Source organism: Maylandia zebra, linkage group LG1 (assembly GCF_041146795.1).
Source record: "Maylandia zebra isolate NMK-2024a linkage group LG1, Mzebra_GT3a, whole genome shotgun sequence".
NCBI lineage: Eukaryota > Metazoa > Chordata > Actinopteri > Cichliformes > Cichlidae > Maylandia > Maylandia zebra.
In genome coordinates this window covers 20,072,615-20,089,667 of record NC_135167.1, presented here as the reverse complement: position 1 = coordinate 20,089,667, position 17,053 = coordinate 20,072,615, and the positions used below count along the sequence as shown (strand labels likewise).

At 40.2% G+C, this 17,053-nt stretch overlaps 1 protein-coding gene across 7 annotated transcripts in view; it reads right to left on the bottom strand.

Moving 5' to 3' along the window:
• mical2a (microtubule associated monooxygenase, calponin and LIM domain containing 2a) overlaps positions 1 to 17,053 on the bottom strand; it is a 59,596-nt gene that overhangs the window by 14,281 nt on the left and 28,262 nt on the right. Inside the window, exons 13-24 of one of the 7 annotated variants that reach the window (XM_012916942.4) lie at positions 15,995 to 16,194; positions 15,387 to 15,490; positions 15,199 to 15,264; positions 14,980 to 15,114; positions 14,541 to 14,645; positions 13,079 to 13,333; positions 11,476 to 11,583; positions 10,359 to 10,539; positions 10,182 to 10,267; positions 10,014 to 10,104; positions 8,114 to 8,174; positions 5,511 to 7,605 (exon numbers count right to left, since the gene is read on the bottom strand). In XM_012916942.4, the coding sequence (XP_012772396.2) occupies positions 8,116 to 8,174; positions 10,014 to 10,104; positions 10,182 to 10,267; positions 10,359 to 10,539; positions 11,476 to 11,583; positions 13,079 to 13,333; positions 14,541 to 14,645; positions 14,980 to 15,114; positions 15,199 to 15,264; positions 15,387 to 15,490; positions 15,995 to 16,194 (1,390 nt within the window). In that variant the 3' untranslated portion in view covers positions 5,511 to 7,605; positions 8,114 to 8,115. Of the gene's footprint in view, positions 1 to 5,510; positions 7,606 to 8,113; positions 8,175 to 8,250; positions 10,105 to 10,181; positions 10,268 to 10,358; positions 10,540 to 11,475; positions 11,584 to 13,078; positions 13,334 to 14,540; positions 14,646 to 14,979; positions 15,115 to 15,198; positions 15,265 to 15,386; positions 15,491 to 15,994; positions 16,195 to 17,053 lie in introns of those variants that run through there. The other 6 variants (XM_012916943.5, XM_012916941.5, XM_004543140.5 and 3 more) reach the window with 6 other exon arrangements.

Here is a 17,053-nt window from a genome sequence, read left to right as displayed (position 1 = left end):
TATAATTTTACTCTTTTACTTTTTAAATGTTTTTGCTTTATTTGAATGTGTTTATTGCCTAATAGACTTCCGAGAGATCTGTCTGATTTTTTTATCTCCTACATTTGACATTTGAAATCACTTTTTTTCATAATTAATTTGTTTCATTGTTTAGAATTCGCTTTAGAATTAAAAACTGTTTTTTTGTATCACATTTCCACACAAAAACACAAGATAAACATTTTTCTATGGCCCTCAGATTTTTGTTAAAATGAAATGTGCAAAGAGTTTTAATTTAAACATGAGAAAAGTGTGTCAAACCTAAAATAACCAACAAGTTTCAAGAAGTTTATCTTCTTCCCTTACCTCAAGTCTAAATATGAAAGTTGACCTGACATGCAAACAGAATTTTATGACATTTCAATGATCTTGTTGGCATTTTTTTTAAGTGTAATATGTTTTTATTTTCAACGAGGGAGAAAAACAACATATAACTGTAAGATGTTCCTGCTAGGTAGACCTGGGCAAATCAGAAAGGATCAGAAAGTGACCTAATTTATATGGCAGTAAAACGTCCAAAGAAAAATACAAAAGAGTCAGTGAAATATAAAAATAAAAATAAAATATGTAAGGAACGCATGAAAACCGGAGAGCAAAGCAGGGGAGCAAAATAAATATGAATGAAGGACAAATACTAAATACAAAAACAAGAAAGACATTACATGATCCAGAGGAACTGCGTGGACTGAAGAGGTGGGAATAATAAAGCCAAGATAGAAACCAACAATAACACAAAAAAGAAACGAATCACAGAAATAATAGTCAACAAGAAGTCAAAATGTGCAGAAAAAAATTCAAAGAACTTGAATTTTCACTAATATAAACCAAACCACCAGACTGCAAACCACAAAATCATAGCAAATTCCAGAGATCACGATTCTTCTAATCTGTATAATTGAATGTGTTTGTGTAAAAAAAAAAAAAATCACATTGCACACACTTTATTACTCCAGTGGGCCGTTCTGACCCATAGCTATGGGGCTGATTACTGATAATAAGACCTATTCAGTGGACCAATAACATTCAGTGCGAGCTCCAATCGAAGTATTTTCACATTCCTTTACAACATTTTCACTCTTTAAAATTCAAGCTCACATAAAGCTCTTATTTTTTGTCTATGTGGAATCGCTCAGCTCTTTTTTTGAAAGCAGGGGTTTAAAGTGCTTACAAAATCTATGAATATTCAAATAAAAGTATGTTAATTCAACATGTTTTATACAAAGAAAAAAATGTCATCTTTAAAATGGGATTAAATACTATTATTATAAAGTTATTCATAAATGATAATGTCACGGTGCCTCTCAAATGTTCAGTATCCATCAAATTAAAGATTCTCTGACTGTCAATGAAGCCTCTACAAAGCAAAAGTTCCCCATTTTTTCCTGTGCAACAACACACTGACCTTCTCTGTCCTAAAATCAATTTACTCTAAATTACTTTTCTGTTCCTGTGTAATGGCTCGTGTCCATCTACTGTTGTGGCTTATACCTAAGTAATTGCTAAGTAGTTGTGAACGTAGTCTTTGCCCTTTATCTTTTAGTGAAGCAACATTTAGAAGAATAAAATTCCACATAGTGATATGTAAAAAGAAAGCTTTCAAGGGATGCAAGTATGACCTTACTATTTCCATAGGAATAAAGAGGCTAAGTGATAACTAAATGCACTTGATTAATTGATCCTCAGTAAGTGTGACCGTCTGTATAAAAGCAGATGTTTTGGCAGTTTGCTGGTCTGGAGAATTCAACATGTCTGTGAAGCACAATGGCACAATGTTCCCAGGAGTGGACGTCTTAGCGAATTCAACGCAAGGTCAATGTTCAATTTCAGAACTGAGAGAAACTGCAAAAAAAAACCCCAAAAAACCCCAAGAGCTACATCTCAGGTCTCAATTAGTCTGAAAAATGTGGGACAAACAAGACAAAAGTGGAAATGTTTGGCCATGATGCACTGCACCAAACACAATGTATCAGCACAACCTCATACCAACTTTCAATGTTCTGGGTTTGGACACCTTGCAGTTGACAATGAACTTCTCTGTATACCAGAGTATTTTAGAGTCAAATGTGAGCTGTCTGTCTGACAGATGCCAAAACTGAGTCAAATGATCCAGAGCAGAGCAGCGTGTTGCAATGACCCAGCCAAAGTCCAGACCTCAATGGGATTGAAATGCTGCAGTGGGAGAGCTGTGTATGAATAAATGTGTTTAAATCTCATAGAACTGAAGCTACGTTATAAAGAAGAGTGAGCCTGAATTCCTCCACTGATAAAATCACACAGAAAAGGATTGCTTCCAGTTTTTGCTGCTAAAGGTGGTTCTACAAGCTACTGAATCGTGCAGAGTACTTAGTTTTTCACAGGGCTTCAAACATATCTATGAAAAGCTGTTTTTAAGATTGCATACATCGCTTGTCCATCGCCCACGTCTTACACACCACTCTCAGCCACGTGGACAAGAAACAGGGTAACTATGTGCGAATGCTGTTTGTTGATTACAGTTCAGCGTTTAACACAATAGTGCCCTGCAGACTGTTCACAAAGCTGAGGGATCTGGGACTTAACAGCCGTCTGTGTGCATGGGTGTTGGACTTCCTCACTGGCAGAACTCAGGTGGTGAGGGTGGGCAGGTGCTTCTCCAACAGCATCACCATCAACACAGGAGCACCTCAGGGATGTGTCCTCTCGCCACTGCTCTACTCCCTCTACACTTCAGACTGTGTGGCCACCCATGGCTCCAACACCATTGTGAAGTTTGCTGACGACACAGTGGTGTTGGGTGCCATCTCCAACAACAATGAGGCGGCCTACATGGATGAAGTGAAGAATCTGGCATCGTGGTGCCAGGACAACCACCTCCAGCTGAACGTCAGCAAGACCAAGGAGCTGGTGGTGGACTTCAGAAGGGGTCAGCACAGAGACTACAAGCCCATTATCATCAATGGAGCTCCAGTGGAGAGGGTGCAGTCCTTCAAGTATCTTGGTGTCCACATCTCCTCAGACCTGACATGGACTGCCCACATTCAGGTCCAGACCAAAAAGGCTAGGCAGCGCCTGTATCACCTACGACAACTGAGGAAGTTCAGGGTCTCTCCAAAGATCCTCAGGATTTTCTATACAGGTGCTGTGGAGAGCATCCTCACACAGAACATGACATCGTGGTTCGGGAACAGCTGTGTGAAGGACCAAAAAGCTCTCCAGAGAGTGATCCGTACAGCAGAACGCTGCTGCAGGATTGCTCTCCCCCCGCTTCAGGACACCTACACCAGGAGATGCCGGACTAGAGCAGCGCAGATACTGAAGGACCCGTCCCATCCTGGCAACAAACTGTTCCAACTTCTGCAATCTGGTAGAAGGTTCCGCATCTTCCCGGCAAGGACAGAGAGACTCAAGAGGAGCTTCTATCCCCAAGCCATCCGTGCACTAAACACACACACCCGCCCTCTCACATCATCTATAATTGACTGAGACAGGACTCTTCCAGACACTAAACCAAGGAACAATGTACATTTCAATTCCTTTAATTTTAAATATGTTTATATTGTCTATCCTGTAAAATAGTCAGATGTCTATTCATATTAATGTACAGAATTCACCTGCTTGCTGCTACTACTGCACATTCACCCAGTGCATATAGCATATACTATATATATATATATATATATATATATATATATATATACGATTCTGCCCCCTCTCCCCTCTCTCCTCCACGGTCTCACTGAACTCTGTCACACACACACACACACACACACACTCTGACTCACTCACTGGCCTGCACCAGTTACCAGTCACTTTGTGGAGCATTGGACTGCCATTACCTCATAAGACTCTGTTGTTACACTATCTCTTACCGTACATTACTAAATCTCCATTTGCACTATTTGCCTATTTGCACTACTCTGCCTGGTTTACACCCAATGTCATTTACCCATTATATTGTATATTGTATAGCTTTCTTGTTATATGTAAAATTGTATTGTATTTATTTAAATTTTTACTTTTTAATTATTTTACCTGCATTTTTTAATCACTCTTATATTTAAATGTTCATTTGCTATTTTATCTAGGGATTGAGAGTAACGTAGTTTCTATTCTCTGTATGTCCTGTACATGTGGCAGAATTGACAATAAAGTTGACTTTGACTTTGATAAAACAAAAAAACACCCAGCACGCCCCTGCGGGCGGTTTATCCCTCAAGCTCGGGTCCTCTACCAGAGGCCTGGGAGCTTGAGGGTCCTGCGCAGTATCTTAGCTGTTCCCAGGACTGCGCTCTTCTGGACAGAGATCTCCGATGTTGTTCCCGGGATCTGCTGGAGCCACTCGCCTAGCTTGGGAGTCACCGCACCTAGTGCTCCGATTACCACGGGGACCACCGTTACCTTCACCCTCCACATCCTCTCGAGCTCTTCTCTGAGCCCTTGGTATTTCTCCAGCTTCTCGTGTTCCTTCTTCCTGATATTGCTGTCATTCGGAACCGCTACATCGATCACTACGGCCGTCTTCTTCTGTTTGTCTACCACCACTATGTCCGGTTGGTTAGCCACCACCATTTTGTCCGTCTGTATCTGGAAGTCCCACAGGATCTTAGCTCGGTCATTCTCCACCACCCTTGGGGGCATCTCCCATTTTGACCTCGGGACTTCCAGATTATACTCGGCACAGATGTTCCTGTACACTATGCCGGCCACTTGGTTATGGCGTTCCATGTATGCCTTGCCTGCTAGCATCTTGCACCCTGCTGTTATGTGCTGGATTGTCTCTGGGGCATCTTTACACAGCCTGCACCTGGGGTCTTGCCTGGTGTGATAGACCCCAGCCTCTATGGATCTTGTACTCAGAGCTTGTTCTTGTGCTGCCATGATTAGTGCCTCTGTGCTGTCTTTCAGTCCGGCTTTGTCCAGCCACTGGTAGGATTTCTGGATATCAGCCACCTCCTCTATCTGCCGGTGGTACATACCGTGCAGGGGCCTGTCCTTCCATGATGGTTCCTCGTCTATATATATATATATATATATATATATATATATATAATGAATGTTCTTCCTCTACACCCCCCCCCCCCCCAATTTTTTGCACATGTCGAGGAGCGTGTCAGGCTACATTTCACTGTGTGTTATACTTGTATAACTATGCATGTGACAAATAAAGAACCTTGAACCTTGAACCTTGTTCTTTTTAAAGTGAACATTTTTTGGCTTCACTGCTGTGTATTTTTTAAATGACACGGTCTTCATCTGAAAAGATGAACACACTTTTTAAAGCCAAGGACTTTTTAGTTCACTTATCTACTTTTTGCAAGCATCTTTTTTTCATTTTTCGCTGAGCAGTCAATGGCAGCTTAACCTCTGAGACCTACAGTTTTCAGAGGCATGAGAGAGCACTTTGCTTTCGAGATTGATTAATGAAGAGACAGAATGTATTGTGTACATCAAAAACCAGATGTAATTCAAGTTATTCAAGAAAGGCAGAGGTTAGTACAAAAAAAAAATTCTACATTTCTGAGAATATTCATGAATATTCACTGAAATGCAACAGGCTTCTTTAAAGGTGACATGCTATGCTCATTTCCAGCACCCTCCTTTGAATTATGTCTACCGGTGGTTCTTTGCAAACACGATTCACAGTTCATTATGTGTTTTACACTGGATCTTGGCTGCCCATTGCAAACAGAAGGTGTGAACAGCAGGTGGCTGAGGCTGCTGTGCTCACAGACAGAGATGAGTTAATAAACATATTTATGATATTAGATACAGAGGCAGTGGTGGACTTGTTTAATATGAGCATTGTGTGAGTGCTCAGAAGCTATATGACAAAAAATAAGGAACGGTGTAATAGGTCAGACTTAATTTTGCCATGTATATATATATTTATAGCAGCTTTAATTGCTTTATTTTTAGTTTGTTTAATGTTCTTTTGTTGGACTGAAAAGATAATGCCTGATATTAGAAGTCGTGCTGTCAGAATCACTCTGGCCCATTATGACATGGATACAGGATGTCTGGCACCAGGATGTAGCACATTCATGTCCTGTGGGTTGTAGAATGGCTCCTCTTTGGATCCTGCTTGCTCTTGTGCATCCTGCAGCACAGTCTGATTAGTATTTGGGAAATTTGGAGGCACTACGTATTTGACTGGCTTGCAACAAAGTTTAGGTGGCTGATGTGAGTCTAGGGACCCAAAGTTTCCCAGCAAAACAAAGTGTACACCATACTGACTGTATGTGACCATCAAGGTAGAAAAACATTCATCATATCAAAAGTTAGCAGTCACTACTGTGTATTTACTCTGCAATAGAACCTGCAATAAAACTTGAAGTCCCTTTTTAGTGATGAGTGGATGAGGTGATGGCTTTCTTCTGTGGCGACTTCTTCAAGTCAAAGAAAACAGACTTTTAAAAAGAAATCTGCACATGCCCGGCTGTTCTTTATAGTCTGCAAGTTCAACTGATTCTGAGTAGAGAAAAACTAAGACATATCTAAGAGATCTTTGTACACTTTTATGCATGCATGAAAAAGCTGGGAACAAGAAAGAAAAATAGCATTAATTTAACAGCCGTTTTTTCAGCGTATAGTGTTGTGTTTGTCATATCGGCACTAATAAATCAAAGAAAAGAAGTCTGCTTCTAAATCTCATGAACTGAACAAGAGAATCTCTCTTTAACAGGCATTACCGTGTACTGACAATAATAAGAAAATGTGCCTCATCCATCATTATCATCCTAAAACAAGCTTTTTGAGGCCGACCAGCAAAGAGACATGTAAAGGGAAAGATATCACTTATTGAGAAAATTTGTTAGTTTGTTGCCTGAGACTTAAGGTGTAGACCTCAAAGGGATTTAAAAAAAATTCTTATTCTTTACTAAACACACAAACCAAAATTACTGATGAGACTAATATGCATGACTCTGGCTCATCCACCATGGTGGATTAGAACGTCAGTTGCTTATCTGTGCCTATACCACAGTAGGACTAGGAGTAAGGGATATGATTATTATTAGTTAAATGAACAACATTTCTCTCAAACGTTAAATACGTTGGTTTGAAAACAGATCGTAGTTCTTTGCCCCTGTTGTCAGATCATCATGGAAAGGCTTCGAGAATAATGCCTTTATTACCAGTCTGATGTGATGCCATCTGGAGCTGGAGGTTTTTGAAGCCTCACCTTCCGGCCGCCACTGCCAAATTTTAGGTGTAGCTCTCATGGACTCATTCTACAGTAACTGCATAAACACATGAGTCAGCTGTGTGCTTTTCCCTTTCTTCCACAGAGGAGGAATCACGGTCACAGTTTGGATGCTTGTGTTGCTTGCACTTCAGGTATGTCGCGCAAGTGGTGGATAACGTAGCATTGAGCTGCCCATCTCCAGCGGAGACGGGAAGAACAGGCTGAAGAGGTCTTCCCAGAGTACTTCTCTTTAAATCCTCACTCACATTTTTTTTTTTTTAAATCAAATACATCTTTTGATTTAATTGATACTCATTCAAGTGACAACTCTTGCCGGTCTGGAGCTGGAAGGGATATTTTTCACACTCCCCAACTCCTGTAAGGAGACGCTGATGGAAGCTCGCCTTTAAAATACAACATCAGCTCAATGAAACATAATTCCAAAAAAAGGGTGCACTGTTAAATGTTGACTTTAGAAACATGTAATCTCACCTCAAGGTTCAATATGTACAGAAGCTATTCTGGAGCAACAAAAGCAACACTTTTTCCCCTCATGTTTAGATTAAATTTGAGTTGGAAATGTTACTCTTCACCTTGAAAGCAGTAGTTTATTTGAACGACTAAGGTATCCATGAGAAGAAGAAGAAAACACTCCAAAAAAGACTAAGACCTTGTGGTGAGATCGGAATAAAAAAAAGTTACATGAACTTATTTGCTCTTTGCTTCTTTGCAGAGGTCTCAAACCATGCTGAATTAGTACTAGTTCATTCCCAAAACTGTTGATTAGTCCTGACCTTAGCTTAGCTTAAACTTAGTGTCACTTCAAAGAAAATATTATTTCAGCACTAAAACCGCTGATATGTGATATCAGCATCTACAGCCTCACATTGATGCAACCATGCAGGTGATCACCTTTAAAAAGTCATTTCTCCTAACCACCCGATTGTCTCACAGGCTTCATAAAAGGCGTCCGCTGAATGAGAGGAAAAGAGAAGCACGAACTGATAAAAAAAAAAATGACAACATGAAGGCAAATAAACACAGCACAGTGCACAAAGATAGAAAATGTTTATGAAAACGATGCACAATACTGACATTCAGAGTTAATGCTGGCACCGTTGTGCATGTTACAGTTTGCTCGACCGTCAACTTGCTAAACAGAAGCAAGTCCAGTTAGTTTGCTTGAAAACTGTTCTTTGGTATTAAAAAACAAAACAAAACATGTTTTCTACCTGCACAGCACGGAAAATAAGATCACACGATTCTGTAATTTAACACAAACTATAAGGCAGCAGAGAGCAAAACACAAACATAGTGTCATCAAACGCTCACGATAATGCCAGACGATTTTCAAATCCTTAAAAATTACTCTAAAGTGCTTCACGAGCATCAATAGATTGTCTAAATAGGAAGCAACTATGTGGCTTCTAGTCAGAGAGGTTTACAGTTGATTGTCCGACATCGTGCTTTCAGATTACAGCAAGAGCGGCAAGCACATTCAAACGCATCACAGCGTGCTCACCGCTTCTATTGTCTACAGCAAAACGGAAAATCTCTCCGTTCCAGTGGAGCCACCCTGTGCTGCTGACCCTGTGTTTCCTGTTTTTCCTCAGTTAGACCACATATTAACCTGTTCGGTTATTTTAAATTTAATTGCGGCTATAATTTTACCACATTTCTATATATTTTGTTCTGAGTGAACAGCAGATGGCAGCAAAGTTGAACTAAATATCTAAAAGTATTTAGGACAGTCCATAGTGTCAAATATCCTTTGGTGTTATCCAAAAAAATAATAAAAAAATAGTTGTTGAGAGTAAACAGAGAGTTTGTTTTATAAAGTGATAGTAAAAAAACCTGCTTACATGACTGTTAAAAGACATGCCTGCATACATATTAAAATGTCTTTAGTACATATGCATAGTCAAATGAAAGCCTGCCTTGCAGTCACTGTTAATATGAGAACAGGCTTTTGTCAAATGTGACAAATGTGTCTGCTGCTACATTGATATGGCAGTTCTCAAAGTTAAAGTGCATCAAGTTAGTCAGTCATAATCCCAGTTAACTGCAGGGCCAGTTTCACGAGTAAGTTTGTAAAAAGTTAGCCTAATAGGCTCCAATGTTCTGATCATGGCTTGTTTGATTTACTTGCCTATTTACTCTTTAACCTATGTGTCCAATATATTATAACAGTTCACTCATCAAACCCACTGCAAAATTATTTGGTGCAGTTTTCCTTGCTTGACAAACTACCCCAAAGTAAACTACTAAAAGTAAACCAAAATTCTTTTTGCATAAGTAGCCTACAGTGTGTCTTCTTTGGCTAGTGCACACCCAGCACACCCACACATCTAACATCTACCTACAGTGTCATCATAAAAAGTAAGTAAACATCAGGAAGGTGCTTGTGCACATGTACAAAATGATAACAGGTTGAGGACGCTGCAACTAATGAACTCCTCGGCCTCTGGTTTAATGTTGAGGGTTAAATTTTTGCAGCTGAAAGTCTAGATTATCCTCTGCCTGATATGTTCCTGCAGCCAAAGCAGTAAAGGCTCTAAAGAGCTCGGCCCATCAGGCACAGCCTCTGTGTACATCTGCAGCAGTACTTCTTGTAAAACAAACAGCAGTGGCAAGCTCATGCTCAGTAGCTCATACAGCAACGTGTAGTCCTGTGCGTTGTCTCTCAGGTGGCCGGCAAAGGCCCGTGCCGCATGACACGCGCGCTGGGACAGATACCGGGGGGCGTTGCACACAGCACGAGTCACACTCAGAGGCCAGCTCAGCTGTTTCCTCATGAACGAGCTGAAGGTACCTGCTGCGGGTTCACTCTGCAGGTCTGCCGGACTGCTGGAGGGGGTGATATCTTCATCAGTAGGACGGTGCTCCTGAATGCTATCACGATTCTAAGAAGGAGGTGATGGGAGGAGAAGTTAGACACCTTGCATCCATCATTATCAGAGGAAGGTGGATAAATACGCACAGGTCTCACTGAGGGTAGAGAGAAAGTCCTCCGTATGCTCGTCCCATTGTTCCGCTGATCAAAATGCAGTTTGCAGTAGAGTTTCCCTGTAAGATCAAAGTGAAGGTCAAGATGAGCCATTTCAGTTATTCTGTGCCATGTAGGTAATATGTGGCTACGCCATTTGGAGAAGCATACCCTCTTCAGAGTGGAAAGCATGCGCTCCCTGTCGAAGAACAGAGCTGCAGGTCGAACAGCGGAAACACTCCCTGTGGAAGTAAAGCCCCTCGGTGCAGATCCTCTCCACCATATAAACACGCTTCTGACACGAGTGACACTTGTCACCCGACGGGGGAAACGCCCTTCGTACTGAGCCGCCCTGGGAAAACAGCAAAATCATACAAGTGAATTTTAGATCTGTCACTATAACTGACACACTGAGGCTGAGTCTCAGCTTCCTTTTCAATGATCCTGCCCTTATGTACTTACTTACTCATGTGTACCCACTGGTTGTAATAATTGATGATTATAATTACCTACCAGGAGTTGTTCCTTTATACTCTACTAGTGTAACTCTTGCTATAATATCTGGCTGTTATAACGGCATCCAATTTACATATTTTTCTCTCTGGCCTGCAGCGCTCCTTTTCCACCTCCAGCAGTTTCTTCCCAAGCTACAATGAAATACGTAAATGGATTAATCCTGTACCTTTCAGTAGAAAAGTCGGAAAAGGTAGCGTCAACACACAACAGTGACTGTGCAGATGACCAATTTTAGCTTTTCCGTTGTTTACGTTCCCTTATGCTAATTTGGATTGTAAAGTTGGGGCTGTTCTGACTTTCTAAACTGGACTTCCAACTTCCAACTATAAATGGTGCACACCATATTAACACTACAGGCCAGGAGTAAAACACATAAACTGGATATTTGGGGGGGTTGAAATGGGCTTTTTAAGTTGGAGACAGCTTTTTGGGGAAGGGTGGAGCAGAGAAACCCTAAGAGTGAAACCACAAGAGTACACACTTCTGTCCTCTGAGGACTGCCAGTAATTAAAAGCAAAGGGCAGAAACAGCAGTTCAAGCAAAGCTCTCATGCAAAGCACATGACAATAATAGAAATCTGAGGTTAAAGTACTTCTTTTTTTCTATTGAAACAAAGAATAAACACACTAGAAAACTAATGAACGATGGAGAGCACTGCAAACATGCCACAACTGTGTCCTAAAACACGTGCAAATGAGGACACTTTGAGGGGCAGGGAGCACAGAGACACACAGGATAGTGTGGGATCACACATCAAGCTGGAGATATTCACCTTAAGTACATCAGAACCGTTTCCTGGGAACAACCCGCTAAGGTGGACGGCTTTTTCCTTTATACTCTTTGCATGAAACTCTCTAACCTGTTGTGTCTGAGCTTTTTTCTGCAGGATGGCAAAAGAAAAGTCATCAGTTCATCCAACAACCCTTTTTGTGTGCGCAGGCAAAATTAGGCAGACTAATAAATGCTTAATAAGCACTGCGCACGTAAGTGATGACAGACCTTTCTATCGTCTTCTCAACGAGAAGCAGGATTCGACAGCTAAGTGTCTATTGTCAAGAGGAGAACAAAGACGTCGCAGTTTGAAAAGCCGCCCTATTATATTAATTTCACACCTGAGTTGATGTAATTACTCAAACTGTATGGGAACAGAAAACCGGGATAGTCACACAGTCCTGGCAGAGAAATGAGACTAGTATATGAGTTCAACCAAAGTCATGAATGAAAAGGACAATTACTCATTTTCAGATTAGACTAAAATAATGATGTAATTTATCTCAACATTAATAACACAGGCGTGGGTAAAATATCTGAAGCCAGCAGCTTAAAGGAACATTTTCACATAGCGGCTGACCTATATTTGAAAATACACATGTCCAAAGCAGTCAGATTGGACATTAAACAGTCTCTAATCAGTCAGTTCCATAGTGTAAAGTCTGTATGATGTCTGAACAAGAGGCGACACTTAAACCAATCAACATGTAAATAAGGAAAACGTCACACAGTTTCTGTGGCTGATTCTCTTGACATTAGTCAGAGTTTATGTGTTGAAATAGCGTCATTGTTTTTACAATCTCAAAATCAGAGGCGCGTCAGTGGACCATTCATGTCAGTCTAGAGCTGGATCCAGGGGGTTAGCTTAGCTTAGCATAAACAGTGGAATGAGGAAAAAACATCTCGTGAATTCATATCCTGTTTATTTATTTATATCGCGCCAATTCACATCAGTCGGCTGGAGAATCTCACATTATTGGAGAAAATCCCAACAATCAAGCAACTCCTCTATGAGCAAGCACTTTGCAACAGTGGGAACAAAAACCTCCCACAGAACAGCTGTAAGTTCTAATATCTTCCTGACTCTTGCTAAAGAAATAAATCAGAGATTGTGTCTGTTGGCAGTCCAACAAAAAAACAAACTAAGTTGCGTGTTTCTACCCCTGCGCTCACTGTTTATGCTAAGCTAAGTTAGCGATCTTCTGACTCCAGTCATGGACAGATTTGAGAGTGGTAATAATTTGATAGCTAGTTAGCAACAGTCTGATAGCTCTAAAAAATAAATAAATATGGATTTCAAAACTTTTGTAAGGGATCATAAAAAAGACTAAATTAAAGGCCAAAAACTTCCAACAACGCTAAATATAGCGTTAAATATGTAAGACTACTCTTGCAAATTTTTGTCAGGCTGGATAATAAAGGGGCTGACTTCACCATCAGACTGCATATTACACGAGCCTAAATGTATAATCAGAAAATGATATATAATCAACATTCACTCCTTGTTGAGAAACGCAACAATCACAGTGATTTAGAAAGAGGACAGAATGAAAAAACAGACAGAAAACAGGAGTTAAAGAAATAAAAGAAGAGGCACTGTTCACCTCAGAGATGTGTTCGTCCACCTCCTTGAGACGATGGAGGACTCTTGTCATGAAATGGACTGCTGACTGACAGGAGGAAGGAGAAACAGGGGGCTCTGCACCCTCCAGCTGAGGCTTCGTCTCAGCATGCGCTAGATTGACATGTCTGAGCTTTACTACAGAAAATGGATGTGGGGGCTGAAGCTGGGGTTTGGGCAGAGTCTTTGGAGGCAGGCGGACTAACTGTTGTGCTGCTTTTCTGATACTGACTCCAAACTGAAAGGGACAATGAACATGTGAGCTCTTATAACTCGTCACTAAGCAAACAAACAACGAATCCTTTGTTTTTGTGTGCATCCACTCAGAGATCAGATACTGTAAAAAGCCATACGGATGGTTTCAACCCATTAACTAAAAATAATCAGCCATTTTAAAGCACAGCACAAGTTTTCACATTGATTTCCTGCCCCCTTGGCAGACATTAGTCATGCTAGCACAGTATGAAAATCAGCCCGCATAGGTAATATATCAATATGGGCCTGTTTGCTTTATGTTTTCCCAGAGTTATGTAACCATCTCGTGGTCATGCATGTGTAAGAAGAACCTGTTTTTAAAGAAGATTTATTTGGGGGATGCTCAAGAATTGGAAAACCAGTCTGACATCTGAGACTGCAAGTCAGCAACCGAAGACTCAACGTGAATGAAAGAATTTATGACATTGCTGACTGTTGCTTTTTGCTGGTTTTCCAACAGCTCAGCTAATGAATGCAATGCTTTGACTTCAGCAGTGGCTGAATAGGACACAATGGTTTTTTTTTTTATCTCATTGGCTACGACTATTCGCAAACATAATAAGCAGCCATCTTGGAATGTAAGTAAATGTATGTGAAATTCCAAAAAATGTTCAAGTGACTTTAAAATTTTAAGTTTTTCTATCAAAGAGTTCTTGTTTGTCCACAAACTGCTTCATCCTGAGCCTGTTCAGTGACTATCTGTAATACAGGCGTGGATCTTATATTCATATAATGTGTGATTCTGAATATTTAAACATATATCAAATGTGAAAATTAAAGAAAGCTTGAATTTAAAGCTAACTGCAAAGTAAGCATTGTTTACTTGATTTAAGTAACAAACAGATGTCTAATTGTGTATTTTAAATTTTGAGATTTCAGTTTTGTGCCAGCTTCACTGAGTGTGTGTGTGCAACATGTGATTGCAGTCAAGCATGAAGGCATTTAGCTGGTTTATGGAGTAAAATTAGGGACCGTGTCAGTCAGACCCAAAGAAAGCAAAACCACAAGTATGGCCTTTTAAAGATCCCCAAAAACCTCTGTTTTGGAAGAATTCTGCTAGAGCCTTATACAATAGTGGCATCTGTTACTAAAATCCACTACATGAAGTACATATATGCTGTAATTTTATAGGTTTTAAACACTTTTTTCAGATGCATTTGGTTTGTCTAATTTGTGCAGTTCTGGACTACCTGTGTCACAGGAGAAGGTTTGGGTGGGACCGGAGGTCTGAGTTTAACGGGCAGACCGTCAGTGAGGTCGAGAGTACGGAGGAATGAGGACTCCTCCAAGTCTGACTGTGATTTTGCAGAGGGTTAGTAAAAAGAACAGAAACAGAAACATATGAGTAGATTAAATACCAGCAGCAAAATCAGACAAGAGAAGATTTTGAGGCACTAGCAAAAAGGAAAGTTTTGTCAGATTAAAACCACAAGCCACTGTGAATCGAGCTCATAACTGGGGAAATTTAAATCATATTTATGATCCATGAAATAAAAAGAAAAATTCTATGGCGATTTTACCATTTCTGGACTGTTGTTTAGATAAATGTAGTGCATACAGTACTTAGTACTCAGGAAATAAAATAAAATCTACATACCATTGCGAGACATATTGGTGTATAGTTTCTACCTGTGTTTTGCGGATGGTGTAGTTCGGTTTATTTTCAAACTTGGCCAACAACTGCGTAGCCATAGAGCGCACTTTATTTTCCTTTGGATCCAGCCTGTCTCGAACTGTGGAGCCATTACTGGCCAAGTTAGTGGCCTAAAGAGAGACAGACAAAACTTACTGCATAAAAAAACCTGCAAAATGATCAACTATGCACTTGCAAAGTATATGCTAACAAACCTCCTCCAAATAGAACTTCCGCCTTCTTTTGTAAATGGGGTCTGTACCGTCTAGCTTCTTCTCTTCCTAAAAACAAAGAGCAAGGAAAAAAATCGGAATATGTGACAGTCATGATTAATCAATAACAAGTGGGAATAAAGCAAACCGAAGGAACAAACAGAAAAACTTGCACTTCTGCGCAGAGTTACCTTTGGCACCCGTTTCCTGGTCAGTGCAAAATTGAGCACATTATTATTACTTTTGACTTCCTTCGACGGATAATCTTCATTGTTTTCATCCACTCCTCTGGAACCTGCAGAATAACACATGACTGCATTAACAGCTTCACATTTTTCAACCGTGAACAGCCAGTAACGTCACATTATTGTGAAATTCCCTTACAGATCACAGAATATGTAAGAGTGGTTTGGGAGAAAAGAGGACACCCCCTTTCATTTCCCTGAAACAGTGAAGCTGAAGTAAGAAGTTGGGGGTTAAATATTCCAAAAGAGTTAAGGCAGAAATTTTAAAAGCACTTCTGTTGAGACAGACAGCTGTATGCTGTTGAGAATCTCAGACTTGTGCAACCTCGCAGTGCTGGTGCAGATACACATTCCTCTCATACCATTACACTTGATTAATAGGATGGAACAACATGCGAATTTTTTCACAGAAAATCCAAAGAAATGTAAGACCTTCAACACCGATGGAATTTGGTGTAAAAGATAAGGAATAAAAACAAAACAGAGGGAGAAATATTACGAATACCAGGCTTCAGTGGCTATAACTAACAACACAGAATAATAGAGCAGGGCACCTGATGCAGGTAGAGGCGTTCCGCGGAAGAGCTCGTAGAACTTGGACAGGTAGTTGATCATCTTGGTTTTATCCAGCTCCTCCTCTTTACTCAGCTCCTTCGCAGATGTGAATGGACGAATCCCAAATTCCCGCTCACTGATGTCAAATGCCAGCTGGAGGTTTGCAACGTGGTCCTCGTCGTTTAATGAGTCAAAATCTCTGATGGAGGCAAAAACAGTCACACTGAGTATTAAATAGTATAAATATATTATGTGTTTTTATTGTAATTTAACACAAGTGGTCAGAGTTTTTTGACTGTTTTGCTTTTGTCTGGTACTGGTTTACAATTTCCCAAATCACTCCTCAACAAACACATAAAAACTTGTTTTTAAAATATGGGTATTACGTTGACTTACAGTCAGTGGCCACTTCATTAGGTACATCTGTTTAACTGCTTGGTAATCAAGATAGGCAGCCAATCACACGACTAAATTTAGACACAGCCAAAATGACCTGATGAAGTTCTAACTAGGAATCATATTATGGACACAAGATGATTTAAGTGACTTTAAATGTGGGATGATCTGAGTAATTTAGAAACCGTTTTGGGATTTTCCCAAAAAAAACCATCTCTATGGTTTACAGAGAATGGCCTGAAAAGAGAAAATTTGTGAAAATAACTTGTTGACACTGGAGGAAAATGGTCAGAATACTGATCTGAGCTAACAGAAGGCCAACAGTAACTCAAAATAAGCACTTGTTATAACAAAGGTATGCAGAAGAGCATCCCTGAATGCACATGAAGCAGATGACCACAATAGGTGCTTACTCCTGTCATCTAAGAACAGGAAACTGAGGCTCCAACTCACATGGGCTCACCAAAATATTATTATATTATTTAAGATGCACTGCGGACATGTGTGGTGTGTAAGTGACATTCTTTAAGGGAACTGTACATTTCATGTGACTGACAATGACTACATGTGCAAAGGAATGACGTCACTCAGAAACACATTTTTATTTCCAACACAGCCAAAGAACCGCTTTCCTCAAATGCAGGAGAAAATAGCAGCCAGTA